This window comes from Perognathus longimembris, chromosome 17 (assembly GCF_023159225.1).
Source record: "Perognathus longimembris pacificus isolate PPM17 chromosome 17, ASM2315922v1, whole genome shotgun sequence".
Classification (NCBI taxonomy): domain Eukaryota; kingdom Metazoa; phylum Chordata; class Mammalia; order Rodentia; family Heteromyidae; genus Perognathus; species Perognathus longimembris.
This window is the reverse complement of record NC_063177.1, coordinates 39,133,629-39,149,038: the sequence shown is the minus strand read 5'-3', so window position 1 is coordinate 39,149,038 and position 15,410 is coordinate 39,133,629. Positions and strand designations below refer to the sequence as shown.

General features: G+C 54.4%; 1 protein-coding gene across 5 annotated transcripts in view; it reads left to right on the top strand.

Moving 5' to 3' along the window:
* Positions 1 to 14,324: 14,324 nt before the first annotated feature.
* The window catches only part of Znf385c (zinc finger protein 385C), a 31,346-nt gene continuing 30,260 nt past the window's right edge, over positions 14,325 to 15,410 (top strand). For 4 of the 5 annotated variants that reach the window (XM_048365142.1, XM_048365143.1, XM_048365145.1 and 1 more), the window contains exon 1: positions 14,325 to 14,574. In XM_048365142.1, the coding sequence (XP_048221099.1) occupies positions 14,325 to 14,574 (250 nt within the window). The remainder of the gene's footprint in view (positions 14,575 to 15,410) is intronic. The other variant, XM_048365146.1, reaches the window with a different exon arrangement.

The window sequence follows — 15,410 nt, the reverse complement described above, 5'->3', positions numbered from 1 at the left end:
CTTACAGATGAAGAAACTGGGGCTCAGTGGTGGCCCAAGTCCCACAGCTAAAAAGTGGCAGAGGTAGAATTTGAACCTGGGCAGTATGGCTATAACACTGTCCTGCTTCTAGAAAGGAAGGGATAGGCATACCGTAATGGGATACTTAAAGTGGAGGTGTAAAGGGGTCTGGATTCTTTGAGGAGTTGGAGGGGTGTTTTCTGGATTATCTTTCCTATGTATGTTGTCTCCCCTGCTCTTTGGTTGTGGGTTCTAAACTCAGGGTCCAGGCGCTGTCTCTGAGCTTTTTCATTCAAGGTTAGCACTTTGCTGCTTTAGCCACAGCGCCACTTCTGGTTTTCTGGTGGTTAATTGGAGATAAGTCTCGTGGACTTTCCTGCCTGGGCTGGCTTTGAACCCCTGATCCTCAGATCTCAGCTTCCTGAGTAGCTAGGATTACAGGTGTGAGCCACTAGCACTGGCTGTGTATTGTCTCCTGTTCTAGGACTCAGGTCTTAGGGCAGTGCCAGGCAGGTACAGGAAGAGGGAGGTGAGACTTCCAGGGCAAAGTTGGGGGGAACCCAGTGCAGGGGTGAAGCATTGGCCAAGAATGGCCACTGGGGACGGTGGTCCCCAAAGGAGGCTGGGGTGGATCTGCATTCCTTACACAAGGGTGAGTCACACTCTGTGGGGGGCCAGGCTTGGTGCTAAGTGCTGTGGACAAACCAGCTTTCCGCCTGGGAGCCAGGGACTGGTGGGACATGAAGCATGGTGTGGGACATCACAGTACCTAGGTGTAAGGGGAGATCTGAGAGCCTGAGCCAGCTCCCCCAGGGGAGATGGGAAGGCTGAGGCCTGCACTGAGCCCTGTGGGCCCTGCAGTGTGGATGTGGTCGCTGTGGGGAGGGCTCCCGCGGCCAAGCTCAGAGCTCAGACTTACTACAGGAGAAAAGGCTACCTCTGACGGCTCCTCAGAACTCCCTGGGTGTTGTTAAGAAGGCAGATGGCCCCCAGGCCAGGTGGGCACATACCTATCACCCTAGCTACTCAGGAGGCTGAGATCTGAGCATCCCAATGGGAAGGAAGCCAGTCCAGGGGCAGGAAAGTCTGTGAGACTCTTATGTACAATTTTCCACCAAAAACATCTGGAAGTAGTGCTGTGGCTCAAGTAGTAAAGGGATTGACTTGAACGAAACAGCGAAGGGATAGTTTCTAGGCCCTGAGTTCAAGCCCCAGCACCAGCACTCCCCCCCACCCCTGAAGGCAGATGCTGAGCTCCACCCCAGACCCCTGAATCTGAGGCCCTGGGATGGGATCCAGCTGATGATGTCCAACAGGCTTCCCCAGAGATGCTTACATAGCTGGGGATTTTGAAGCCTGCTGGATGCCAGGACTTGGCCCTTAGCTGCACATCTGAGTCACCTGAGCAGAATGGCCCAGGCCACGCCCTAAACCGAGCCCATCAGCAGCTCTGGGGTCAGACTTTTTATTCCAGTGAGCAATCACTTGAGACACTGAGGCAGGGCTGTCCCCTTTGTCAGCCAAACCATCCTTTCCCAGGAAGAGGCCTTCCCTGACCACCTGTCTCCCTCAAGCCCTTCTCTTCCACCTCATGTGCCTCTCTGCTTTTTGTCTGTTTGTCTTTCCCCTGGACTTCCTGGATCTGAAGGCCCTGTGAGGGCCCCTTGAGGCTTCTCTTGCTGAGTCCCAGTGGAGAGAATGAGGGGCTGTATCACTGCTTCAGTGACCCCCACATAGTAGAAGCTATTGGGCCATTTGGCACCTCGGGAGGTGAAGTGACCTGCTCAGCTGGTCACCTGACTTCAGGGCCCAGGCTCTGCCCCTCTGCTCTCCCCTTGGAAGCCTCCAGAGGCTGGACAGAGAGCCAGGGCACACAGGACATGTTGACATAGGCCATCGGCAAGGTGTTTTCTGGAACCCTTGGCTGGCTTTGAAAGGCTCCCTTCTTCCTGGCCTATAACAGCTGCGTGCTTCCAGCCAGCAGGCTGAGTTGAGAGGCAGGCACTTTGATGTGGACAGCACTGCGTCCAGGCCAACAAGGTGAGCTGTGGCCACCCCGTCATCTCCCACAGCCAAAGGCTGGGAGCCTCGCTTCGGACTTCTGCCCCAGACGAACCTGGATCCCCTCCAGGTCATCCTTAGCCTCTCCCTGCCTCCAGCCTTTTAACATGATGGTGGTTGGGTTGTTTCTCATGCTGAGAAAGGGGAAGGACTTCAAGACCCAGTGGGGTGGGTTGATGGGAGGACCCCACTGGACAAACTAATGAAATAAAAGCTTCAGGAAGTGAAGGGTGGGGAAGGGAACCATGAAGGTCTTAATTTCCGCAGGGCTGATTCTGGCTGGTAGTCAGGGCCTCTGCCTGCTTCTTCTCAATGCTGCTCTTTAAGTAAGAGGGAAAGGAGCGGAGGGAGGACCCGCAACCCCTTGATCTTTACCTTCCCTCTAGACAGCAATACAAGGAATTCCTCCTTATGAGCTGATTGCCTTTTAGACAGTTGCTGTTGTACCTAATATTCTGAGGGAGGAAGCTCACCCTTACTGTTGGACACCCTGATTCCTGGCCTCTTTTTCTCCACCTCTGGCCTCTCTCTATACCCCAAGCAGTTCTGCCAAGTGGGATAAGAAGATTGAAATAATTTCTGTTGCCTTGGCAATGGACACAGATGGATACAGTTCTGGACAGGGAAAGGTTGGGGATAGATTGGCAGCGATGGAAGGCAAGATGATGGACAAGGGGTGAGGGGTGAGGGCTAGATCCGAGGAAAGGGGTGAGGGGTGAGGGCTAGTTCAGAGGATGAGCGCCACCACCTGGTCATGAGGAGTGAGGCGCCCTCTGTCCTGACCTGTGTTTTGTTCCTTTGACTCCCGATACATAAATAGTGATGAGGAAGTCCTTTCTGAAGTTTTATCCTTGCCCCAACTGCTGTAACTAATGATTTCATCCCTTATACCCCAATGTGTCTTTACAGCATGCAGGGGATATTTCTATATGTTATCTCACTTAATCTTCCCAGATGTTAGCTGTGGGGCCGGGGAGTTAGTTAGGCCTTAGTATATTGTCATCCCCATTTTACAGATGAGAAAACGAGGAGCCATGTTCCCAGCCACACAGTAAATGGTTGAGTCCGTACCCAGACCTGTGCTCGCCTGATTTCAAGCCGGTTCCCAGTAGTTCCTCCAAGTTAACACCCTCCCCTTCCAGCTGCTGCTGCCTCCCCTAACATGGCACCCCAACTGAACAGCATCCCAGGCCTGGAGAAGTCATCCTGTCCATTCCCCTGCCCTCCAGCCCCTGTGCAGGTTGCAGAGCCCCTCAGAGCAGTGCCTGCTGCTCCTATAGCCCTGACCCAGGAGAGGGGGTGGGAAAGTCAAGGGGGAGTTAGGGGTGTCAGCTGTTGTGCTCCTTTTTTGAGAAAGGCCTTTGAACACGTAATGTGATAATCTCCTCCTGAGGACCTGGCTTCATCCAAGAATCCATTAGAGACCTCCCAGAAGGAGCGGACACGCCCACCTCCCCGCCCCTCCTGTCCACTTCCGGTTTCTAGAGTGTAACCCGACAGGGCATCATCCCTCCTTCAACCTGGATCCAAGGGCCCTCCAGGCTTTCCTTGTCCATCCTGGCATTTAACAGTCGACACGTGTGCTGCTGGTCTGCCTGGTGCTGAGGCTGGTGCGACCGCCTAGGACCTCAGTCCAGCAGGGACCAGGTAGGGAGGGCACCAAGTCACCCTCCCCAGATTTACTGGCTGGGAAATCGAGGCCCCATGCTGTTGTCTCCACCGCATCCCTGCCCAGAGGCAAACTAATTAGCACCGTGTCTGATTCTATGTTCCCAGCATCTGTCTCATTATTTGGGGATTTATGTCCCCCGGTCACTGTGAAGGACAAGTGTCCATTTGGAGGAGGCTGGCCAGGCTGAGCCCCAGAGGTGGCAGGAGCCATCCAGCTTCGGTGGGGATTTGATTTCAGGGGGATTTGTAGCCAGTGGGGAGCCGCCCTGGCCACATGGTGGCTCTGGGCTATTTTAGGAGGCTGGAGGTGGGGCAGGGGCCAGGACTTGCTGGAGCCTCTGGGGAGTCTGTCCTTTCTGAAGGGACCAGAAGGGGCCCTGGAAGGATGATCTGGGGCGGGGGTCCACAGAGCTTGCAGTTTCTCCTACTCACTGGGAGCCCAGGAGTCCAGGACCAACCCTGGAGAAGCTGCTGATGGAAGGGGGCTGGGGTTCTCCTGAGCCCACTCACTTCCACAGAGGCTTTAGTGTTGTTATAACCATATTACAGCCACCTCATATCGTTGGAGTCAATATTATATGTATTGGGCTCTCAGAGAAGGCCTCTAGAGTGTGTGTGCACGCATGTGCGCACGCACTTGCCTGCCTGCCTGTCTGTCTGTCTGTCTCTGTGTCTGTGTGTGCCCATCCCAGGGCCCTTGGGATTGAACTCAGGGCCTTTCTATTCTTGCTTGGCTTTTCCACTTAAGGCTGGTGCTCCACCACTTGAGCCATACTTCTCCTTCCAACTTTTTGGTGGTTAATTGGAGTCTCTCAGATTTATCTACCCAGGCTGGCTTCAAACTAAGATCCTCAAATCTCAGCCTCCCAAGTAGCTAAGACTACAGGTGTGAGCCACCAATGTCCAACAAACTCTGGGGTTTAAAATCCAGGCACTCCAACCCCCTCCTCCAGCCCACCATGCACCCCTTTGAGCCTCAGTCTCCCAGCATGTGAGGGACCTAATCAATGATGCCTCCTGTTACTGATTGGACACCTATTATGTCTAAGATGATTTGCACATCACCCTCTGCACCATGACATGTTCATGCCTTGTCTTGTGGATAAAGAAACAGAAGCTCAGAGGGGGGAAGTAACTTGTCCAAACTCACACAACAGGAACAGGATGCCTGCCCATTTGTCTCATCCCCACAGAGAATAGGTTCATTTTTCACATCCAGTATTGGTTGCCTCCTGTGTGCGAGACACTAACCTAGGCTGAAGATTCACACACAGACATAAAGAAAAGAAGGGAAAAAATGTGATGAGACTAGGAAGTAGGGAAAACTAGAATGCCCATACTGGAGGCTCAGTGGCTTTATTTAGACTATGGGTCATTTTCTAGCTGGAGGAGGGACAGAACTAGGGGGCCTGATTCCTTATGGGGCAAGTGACAGAGAGAAGGGGGGCCAGGACCACCTTGCACCATTACTAGGTAGAAATATTTTTCTGTTTTAGCTTCCTCCTGACTCCAACCTTTTCTTTATTATTGGTTGTTGCTTTCCAAGGCAGGATCTCAACTGTGTAGCCCAAGCTGGCCTGGAACTTGAGATCCCTTTGCTTTAGCCTCTCAAGTGCTAGGATTATAGGCATGTATCACTAGAGCCAACTTCACCCCCACCTTTATAGGAAAAAAAGTCCACTGAGCATATTAGATGAAGGCCTTTGAGACACCATGGCATACAGAAGAGATAGTTTTAGCCGCTGGAGCTGGAGAGATGGGACAAATGTCAACTTCAGCCCTGCCTAGCAGGTTAACTGCTCAGAGCCTGCCTGTCCACGTCTTCAAATGAGAAGAGTGTCACACTGACCTTTCAGAGTCACTGAGAAGATAAAGTAAGGGCTGGGAATGTGGCTTAGCGGTAGAGTGCTTGCCTAGCATGCATGAAGCCCTGGATTCAGTTCCTCAGTACCACATAAACAGAAAAAGCCAAAGTAGTGCTGTGGCTCAAGTGGTAGAGTGCTAGCCTTGAGCAAAAGAAGCTCAGGGACAATGCCCAGGCCCAGAGTTCAAGCCCCAGAACTAGCCAAAAATAAGCCTAAAGATAAAGTAAGTTGATATAGGTGTGGGAAGGGTCTGGAATACTGGAGGTCTGCTGCCAACAGCAATGGGTTGTCTGTGTGCAGAGTTGGCATTTACTAGTGTTATTCCTAGGTATCTAGGTGAAGCGTGTCTTTATGGACAGCCCTAAGCTGGCACCTGTGGTCCTGCTGAGTGATTTCAACAAGATTGGCAGAATGAAAGCTTATGCCAGTGGTATAAGCTTAAAGGTTGAGGCCTACATCTCTGGGCTGGGGCTATTGGCTTGGTGGCGAAATTCTTCCTTAGCATGATTGAGGTCCTGGGTTCAATCTCCAGCACCAGGAAAAAGGAAAGAGGGAAGGAAGAAAGGGAAGGAGGGAGGGAGGGAAGGAAGAAAGATTGCTCACTTGAGGGCTGGGTAGGGGAGCTGAACTCACCCATACATCAACATAGAAATAGACCTTCAGGTTTCATGGACACACAGCTCTATATACCTAATGCAAGCCTGCAAGAAAGCATTGACAGAGGACAGGCCTTGAGTCAGGACGAGGTGATGCTACCCCCTCTTTGTTCTGTCCTAAGGACACAAGGGCCTAAATAAGTTTGAAGGGATGTAACTGGGATAACAAAACACCTGGAAACCATTTATTCAATGGGGTTTTTATTAAACTGTTTAGCTCAGGTCACGTATTGGGCAGCAGGAAATGAGTCAAGTCTGGCACTACCCCCGACTTGGGGCTCCGTGTAGTGGGGTAGTTGGGGCAATGTGCAGGAAGTATTAAACTAAATACTTGTGATAAATGCACGCAGGGACCTAGACAAGATACGTGGGCAGAGGATTTCGGAAGGCTTCCTGGAGGAGGGACCACATCAGAGAAAGGATATCAAGGGAAGTGGGTCTATAGCCGGGAAAAGGCACTTCTTGGGGAGAGATGGCCAGCCATGCTGAGCTGAGTGTGGAAGTTAAGTGGCTTTTTCTGTGTTACTGGAAAGCAGATCGAGGACCTATCCATGACATTATAGGAACTCAGATTCCAGCTCCCTAGAGGCAGTAGTCAGCCAGCAGTGAGGCAAGCCCTCTTTGGGGGGGGGGGTGTGTGCTCTTTTGTCATGGGAATGATCAAGCAGAGGGACAGACAGCAACTTGTCAGGGCTGCTGCAAAAGGGACAGGATGACCTCTAAGGTCCTTTCCAAGTCTGAGCAACTGTAGTTCTCGGCTGACAGACACAGGGCGTGGGCTGTGGTAGGAGCGCTGTGACTGGATCAAGTTAGAGGATGTGCATGCTGTGGGCTGTTGAGTGTCCTATGATTGCCATTCCTGTCCCCCACCCCCTAACTGTCGGCCACCCTTGGATTTAGTTTCAAAAATGCTTTTGGCAACTGCTTTATAAAGATATAATTCTGCCAGGCTCATGTCTGTAACCTTAGCTACTCAGGAGGCTGAGATCTGAGGATCACAGTGGTTTGGTTTTTTTTTTTTTCTTTTTACTCATTTTATTTAAGGCTAGCATTCTATCACTTTGAGCTGTAGCTCCACTTCCTGTTTTCTAATGGTTAGTTGGAAATAAGAGTCTGATAGCTTTTCTTAGCTGGGCTGGCTTTGATCTGCAATCCTTAGATCTCAGCCTCCTGAATAGGTAGGATTACAGATATGTGCCACCAGCACCTAGCTTGAGGATCACAGTTTGAAGCCATCCTGGGCAGGAAAGTCCCTGAGTTTTCTTATCTCCAATTAACCAGCAAAAAGTCAGAAGTGGAGCTGTGACTCAAGTGGCAGCACGTCAACCTTGAGTGAAAAAAGCTAAGAAACAGTACCCAAGTCCTGAGTTCAAGTTCCAGTTCACATACACACACACACACACACACACACACACACACACCACACACACACAACACACCTGAGGTAGGAGTAAGTGGGCAAGTGCAAGAAGCAGGAAGAAATCCTGGGAGTTGGGAGGCACCTGACGGTGGACTTCCTCTATGAATGACCTGTCCTGAGGTCTGCCCCATCACAAGGTGGGAGGAGCCAGGTGGCCACATCTCGGGATGCTAGAGAGGCTTCTGGCCCCTTCCTAAGGCTTTCTCTCACCTTGTTATCATTGTTCCTCTCCCTTCCTCTCCTCTCCCCAGGGCCTCTCCTCCACTCCTCTCCCCTCCCCTGCCCATCCCTCTCCTCCCCCTCCCCTCCTTGCCTCTCCTCCCCACCTCTCCCCTCCTCTGCCCTCTTCTCTCCTCCCCTCCTTGCCTCTCCTCTCATGCTCTCCCCTCCCCTCTTTCCTTCTCCTCCCCTCCCCTCCTTGCCTCTCCTTCCCACCTTTCCCCTCCTCTGCCCTCCTCTCCCCTCCCCTCCTCTGCCCTTCTCTCCCCTCCCCTCCCTGCCTCTCCTCCCCTCCCCTCTCCTCTCTTCCTCTCTCCTCTCCTCTCCCCTCCCCTCCCCTCCTCTCCCCTCCCCTCTCCTCTCCTCTCCTCCTCTCTCCTCTCCTCCTCTCTCCTCTCCTCCCCTCCCCGTTCCTCCCTAGCTCCCCTCCCCGCCTCTCCCCTCCTCTCTGCTGGCTTCATGTTCCTGTGCGTGTTGGGGACGCTCCTTCCACAGTGAAGTCTCTCTAGCTCACTCTCTGGTTCCTCGGGATCCGGGGTCTCCCCTCCGGTGCCCCCCTCTCCCCGTCGTCACCTTGCCCCCATTGCTCTCGCTCCCCAGCCCTTGGAGCTCAGTGAAGGCGGGACCCAGGGTGGGCTGAGCAGGTGCTCCTTTCCCCACACGCCGGGCTCCCAGCGTCCTTCAGCCGGGGGAGCCCCTGGGCGTCCGCTCCCCTCCTCTCACGGAGAGGACCCCTGTCCCGCTGCGGCTCGCACGGCCGGCCCCGGCCGCAGGCGGCAGCGCGGCGCTTGGACCCGCTCCACGCGGGCCGCCCCGGGGCGGGCTCGGGAGACAGGCGGGTGCCCAGGACACTCGGGACCGGGACTGACCGGCCCGTGTGCCCCTGGCTCTCCCGGAGGCCACCGCCGGCGCCTGGCTTCAGGTCCACGTGCGTCCCCATCGGGCCGCAGTTCAGGTAGGCGCGGGCGGGTGCGGGCCTGGCCGGGGCGCGGGCGCGGGCGCGCGAGCGGGGCGCACCCCTGCCTCCCCATCGCTGACCACGAGACCTAGCCTGCGGGGCGGGGGGGGGGGGGCGGGGGGGGGGGCGGGGAGGGAGGGCATCACGTGCTTAGTCTTTAGGAGGCTCGGGAGAGTTGGGGGGAGGGCTCAGGAGGCCCCCACCCGTCCCGCCTCCTGCGTCAGAAACTTAAGCAGAAACTGGGGTCTGGGGAGAGGACGGCTAGGGTGGGCCATGCCCCTGGGGACGCTGGGGACACCACCCCCCCCACCTTGGCGCGGTCGTCTGACTGGAGAGAGGGGCTGGGAGAAGTAGCGGGCTCTGTTGTCTTTTACAGAGTTCAAGGGACTGCTACCTGCTACCCCTCCTCTCCACCTGCGCCCCCCACACCCCAACCCCAGACTTTGCCATCCTTCCCACTCCCCAAGCCTGATGCTTCATCTTCAGACAAAGAAGGAGGGGAGGGGGGTCCTTCCTGGCCTAAGAGTGAGTGGGCTGTCTCTCCCTCTCTCCCTCACCCCAGGGCCTCCTCTCTCCGTGCTGGATGCCCGGTGGCACCCGTCCCCAGGCTGAGCGTGGGTTTGGGTGCGTGTTGGGCTGGAAGAGCAGGCTGTGTATGAGGTTCCCCGTGGCAGGATCCCCGGCCCTAGCATAACATAGGAGAGGGGTGTGGGCGTGGAGGGACTCCTCTGCGTGCTGACAGGTGGCTGGGTGGCGTTCAGGTTTCCTAGGCCTTGCCTAGCTGCAGAGGAAGAAAGGGGCGTGTGGAAGCTCACCTTCCGGCTGCATCACCTTCGAGGCAGGTGCTCTGGGTTTCCACGGACGATTCTGCAAGGAAAGATGCAGGCAGGAAGGCCTTCCTGAGGATAGATAGCTTTACCAGAGGACTTCCCTGGCCAAGAGAGGCCGTCTCTATCTTTGGGGGGTTACTAGGAGAGAACAAGGCCTCCTGGGGCACCCAGGCCACAAGGGGTAAAGGTAGAGCAGGCACTGCTGTGTTTCCTGCCCTTCCTTGGAGCTGCAGTGTTGACTTCCAGCAGCTCTCCATCAGTTGGGTCCTCTGCACCCAGAAGTCCCCAGCAGAGGTGACAAGTTCCCCTTGTCATGACTTCAATAGGAAGACAGACATGGCTGTCTGGAGTTTGTCCAGTAGGTCCTTCCACCTGGTCCCTGCTGCCTGGGTAGCTGTTGTTCAGTCCCCAGCCTCCTGTTCTGCAAAGCAGGGGTGTGTGGTCAGGGGTCAGGGGTGAAGCTCTCCCCACTCCTCATACTATTCCTTTGGATGATAGGGGGCTCTCAGGCTCTTCTATCATCTCAGGGTAGGAACCCCCAGTTCCTGGGCCCCAGGGTAGCTAGGCTGGACTTCCATGCACTGACATCATGGAATGGGGGAGACCTGACCCTACTATGTGCCTCCCACTGGGAAGGTGGTGTCAGTACTTGGCCTTGAACTCAGGGCCTTGTGGCCTTGCTTGGCTTTTTGCCCAAGGCTGGAGCTCTACCTCTTGATCCACATTTCCACTTCTAGCTTTTCACTAATTACCTGGAGCTAAAAGTCCTATGGATATATCTGCCCCCAGGATGGCTTTGAACAGAGATCCTCAGAGCTCAGCCTCCTGAGTAGCTAGGATTACAAGTATGAGCCACTGGCATCCTTCTGAGGTGACATTTTTATAGTGTCCTACAAGTGGTGGCCATTTTTCCTATACCCACCCTCTCTTTTGGCTACTGAGTGTCAGCTGAATCGCCTCTGAATTGCCACTGTAACTCCATCTACAAAGGCCCCAACAGATCAGATCAGCCCAGCCCCCTCCCCTCAAAGACAGAGAAACCACAGCTCAGATGGGCAGGGACTGGCTCAAGACTGACCAGCCAACCAGACTTTTCTTAGAGCAGGGCCTGGGACCTGACTAGGGGAGGCTGGTGGACTGAACAACATGGCTGGCCAACATGGGGGAAAATACCAGGATGTAATTGGGCTCATTAAGGGTTTGCTGAGGGAGCCCTTCATACTCTGCCAAAGGCTGGGTCCAGGTCTGCAGCCTTCCTCTCTCCTTATCCATTTGAGAGAGACGATCTGCTCCTGAGGTTCCCCTTTCCCAGAATGCTGTGGAGACCACCCTCTACTCTAAAGTCCCCTTCTGGATGGGCACTAAGATTCTCACAGTGGCCACGGACCCTACAGAAAGCCAGGATCCTGAAGTATATTTGTCACCCAGTTGGAATGGTAGAGAGTGCCTGAGTGCTACCTCTCTGTCTTGCTTCCCAAACTCTCCATAGACAGAACACGGACAGGACCAACAGAGGCCCTGGCCTTCCCCAGATCTCCAGCCTTTGTGGGAGGCGTGGCTCCCGGCTGTAGTCTAACCCCCTCTTCCTTATAGCAGTCTCAGTCCATCTCTCAGGGAAGGTGGAAAACAATGAGACTTATTCTCTTCTTTTGTAAATACCAGACAGACAGGCATACAGATGGATCCATGCATGCTTTTTAAAAATACATATTTCTCTCTCTCTCTCTCTCTCTCCTCTGCTTTTACCATGCTCTTCTTCCCAGCTCTACCTCTCTTCCCCTAGGCTGTGGCAACCCACTGCCTGGTACCCAGCTCATGATAGGAGCTGTACATCCCTGACCCTCCTCCCAGGATCCCTTCTGTGAATTGTGAATCCCCTCCCCAACCAGAAGTTCCAACCAGGGTGTGGCAGGCCTCAAGGAGAGGTGGGACAGGGCAGTGGTTAAGGGCTCTGAGTCAGACAAGTCTAGGTAAAGTCCAGCCAGCACACTTTACCGTCTGTGGTATAATTGTTGAGGTGGGATCCTAGGTTAACCATAGTGCCTATCTCATAGGGTTGTTATGAAGTTGAAAACAAATCCTATGTGTAAGGCACCCGGGGGACAGTGAACCCATAAAAAGAAGTGGCCTAGGCAACTGGATGGTGAAGAAGGCAGCAGAGAAGCTTCTAGCATCAGATCTTGTGCTTTCTGTTTTCTTTGAAGCCAGCCCGCTGCTGCCTCCTGTTCCGGGGAGTCAATTTCCTTCTCTCTCAAATCACCAGGCACCTGTGACCGCACAAAGGGAGTGTGTGTCCCAAGCGTAGGTCATGCTGGAGTGAGTCATGCTTTTACTGAGTAGGGACCAGAGCAGGGGATGGGTGCTTGCCTGCCTGCAATCATAGCAAGAGTTAGACAGGACCCATGTGTGCCCTAATAATTGCCCATCCCTCCAGATTTTCTGACTGGAAACCTTGGCTAGCCAGAGCAGGGTAGCTCTTGAGGGGACAGCTGGGAAGGTTAGATCAGGCAGGACAGGTCACAGCAGGCCCAAGAACTCTGGCTGGGGGACACGGTTACCCGGGATCCAGGCAGCCCTCTGAGCCCAGAGGCTGTATATCACGAAGGTTTAATCAGTGGTGTGGCAGATATTTGTCCACTCTCCTTGGCCATATCCCTGCCTGTCTCTCATAAATTGTACTGGGACTTCAAAAGATCCCTGTCCCCTTGCTGGCAAACAGGCAACTCTCCTTGGTGCGACCAGGAAAGTCTCATGCCTCTGAAGTCTCCACCTGCTTGGCCCCTGACACCTGTGCCACCCCCTCCATCGTGAGCACCCGGGTCCCTGCAGCTGCTTCCTGCTAGGTGGGGGTGGGAAGCCTTGCAAGGCAGATGAATAGCTATGAGGACCACCATCTAGAGGTGAAAGATGGCAACTGTGGGTGTGGGTGTGGGGGGGCTCCCCCTTTGTGCTTCTCACAAAGTGGTGAGAGTGACTTCTTGCATACCCCTGTGCCCTGGCATGGCTCCAGGGGCAACCTAGTTGCCCCTTGAGTGTGGAGGAGAGGGGTGGACCCAGCTCAGAGGGATAGTGGTTTTGCCACCTCTTATTTTCCCCAGAGTTGCTCACTGCGCCACTGGAGGCCATCCCTGGTACTGCAACATGGCTATACCACCCTGCAGCAGGCTTGGGACCACACGAGTCAGAACCACCACATAAGGGTCAGAACCACTGGGTCCAAGATGAGAGTTGTTGTGTTGGCTGTGTTCAGGGCCCAAGTCTCCACACAAGACACCAATGATGCCCTAACGCCCGGTGGCCAAGACAGCAGAGAGCATCTAGAACCATGTGGGGCAGGAATTGGGGTGGCACACTGCCACTATTTGTGAATGTCACCCTGCTGGGCAACAGGGCTCAGAAAGGCTGGGTTTCTGGCCAGTGGCTGCTGTGTCTCCACTAAGGAGACCGGGGGCCTGTCTGTCCCAGGGGTTGTCAGTTCCTGCCTCAGGGCAGAACTCTGGCTTCCCAAATTTGGTTCACACCCCCTCTTCTGCTGCTGTGTCTCTCCCAGTGCCCATCTCATCTCTAAGACTCATGACTCTCTGAGCTTCACTTCTGTGGGCCTGAGTCCCCAAAATTCCTAGTTGTTTTGTTTGTTTGTTTGTTTGTGTTTGTGCTGTACTGGAGCTTGAACACAAGGGAGTGGACATTATTCCCTGAGCTGTACCACTCGAGCCATGGCCCGACTTCTGGCTTCTTGGCAGTTAATTGGAAATAACAGTGTCATGAGGGGCTGGGGATATGGCCTAGTGGCAAGAGTGATTGCCTCGTATACATAAGGCCCTGGGTTCAATTCCCCAGCACCACATATACAGAAAATGGCCAGAAGTGGCGCTGTGGCTCAAGTGGCAGAGTGCTAGCCTTGAGCAAAAAGAAGCCAGGGACAGTGCTCAGGCCCTGAGTCTAAGGCCCAATCCTGGCCAAAAAAAAATTAAAAAAAAAAAAACAAAAACCAGTGTCATAAGCATTCCTGCCCAGGCTGGCTTTGAACTGTGATCCTCAGATCTTAGCCTCTTGAGTAGCTAGGATTGCAGACCTGAGCCACTGGCGCCCAGCTTCACAGTGTCTCTCTCTCTCTCTTTTTTTTTTAATCCAGGCTTGCTTTGAATCTTGATCCTCAGATCTCAGCCTCCTGATTAGGATTACAGGTATAAGCCAACAGCAGTGGGTTATAATTCCTGCATTTTACTGCTGCTCTGTCAGCAGCAATAACTCAGTTATGCCCCTTTTTGCCATCCTTGGTGTTTTTTTTTGGCCAGTCCTGGGCCTTGGACTCAGGGCCTGAGCACTGTCCCTGGCTTCTTCCCGCTCAAGGCTAGCACTCTGCCACCTGAGCCACAGCACCCCTTCTGGCCGTTTTCCATATATGTGGTGCTGGGGAATCGAACCCAGAGCTTCATGTGTAGGAGGCAAGCACTCTTGCCACTAGGCATATTCCCAGCCCTTTGCCATCCTTGGGTTGTGGGAGCTCGCTGGGAGCTGGAGGCTTCTCCTGGAATACAGTGCACCAGAAATCTCTACATCTTGAGCCCCTTCTGCTCTCTCTCTTGGTGTTCACAACCACTGTGCCATCATTTATTTGTCTGCCTGTCTATCTACTCAGGAATGAAGCGGCCACTGAGCCCATCTCCCCCAGTTGAGAAGGAGCCTCCTATACCCGGAGCTACTGAGTGCCCTCCTCCAACCTCAGAGCAACCTAAAACCAAGCGGGAAAGAAAACGGCCCTCGTACACACTCTGTGATGTCTGCAACATCCAGCTGAACTCCGCAACCCAGGCCCAGGTGCACTGTGGGGGGCGCGCCCACCAGCGGAGACTGCGACAACTCAGCTTGGGCAAGGCCCCCTCGGGCCCAGGTCAGTGTGGAGGGGCACCACTCCCATCAACTCAGCTTGGGTCCCCCAGGGAAGGATCTCTCTGGGTCCCGCAGAGAGGCTCTGGGTCTATGACTCTTTGGAGTAAGGATGCCTTTAAAGAGGTTTTAGGGTCTGAGGATCCCCTGGGTTTGGTTTTATATCTAAACCCTTCCCTGGGGTCTCTCAGGATTGAGGGTCTTTAGGCCTCTTCTTGAGGTCATTTTAGTTCTGGGGGTTCATCCAATAGGGTTTTTGGGCGGGATGGGACCCCTTAAACAGCATTTCTCTAGGCTGGTGCTCCTAGCAGGGAGAGACTTTCAGACCAGGACCTCACCTGTGGGATAGCCTAGGCTCCTGCTCTGGTCTCTGAAGGCCAGGGTCAGCAAGGTCCACAGCACTCCCTCCAAGGCCTAAGGAAAGGCGCCTCTTCCCTTGTGCACTGAACTCCTGGCCAGGATTTCTGCCTCTCCCTGGTTGGGGTGACTTTGCAAAGGTTTGGCTGCCAGCACTGAGGGGCAGCTGGCTGCAAGGCAGAGTTCTGGGGGAAATGGGTGAATGCACCCATGAGGGTGATGCGAGTTGACAGGCACATGGGAGCCATGGGGAAAGCAGGAAGCCAGACTGCAGGCTGACAGGGAAAGCAAGTTCACAGCAGGCCCGGTGGGGGGTGGGGTGGGAGGCCTCCTCATTTCCGGTTCCTGGGGGGGGGAGGGCTGCCACAGACCCACCTTGCAGTGTAGCCCGTGGCAAAACCACTGAGCTCAGACATCTTGAGAGCTGGCTTTTCTTTGGGGGATATTCATGGAGCATCCACTGTTTCCCCTCCACACACAGCA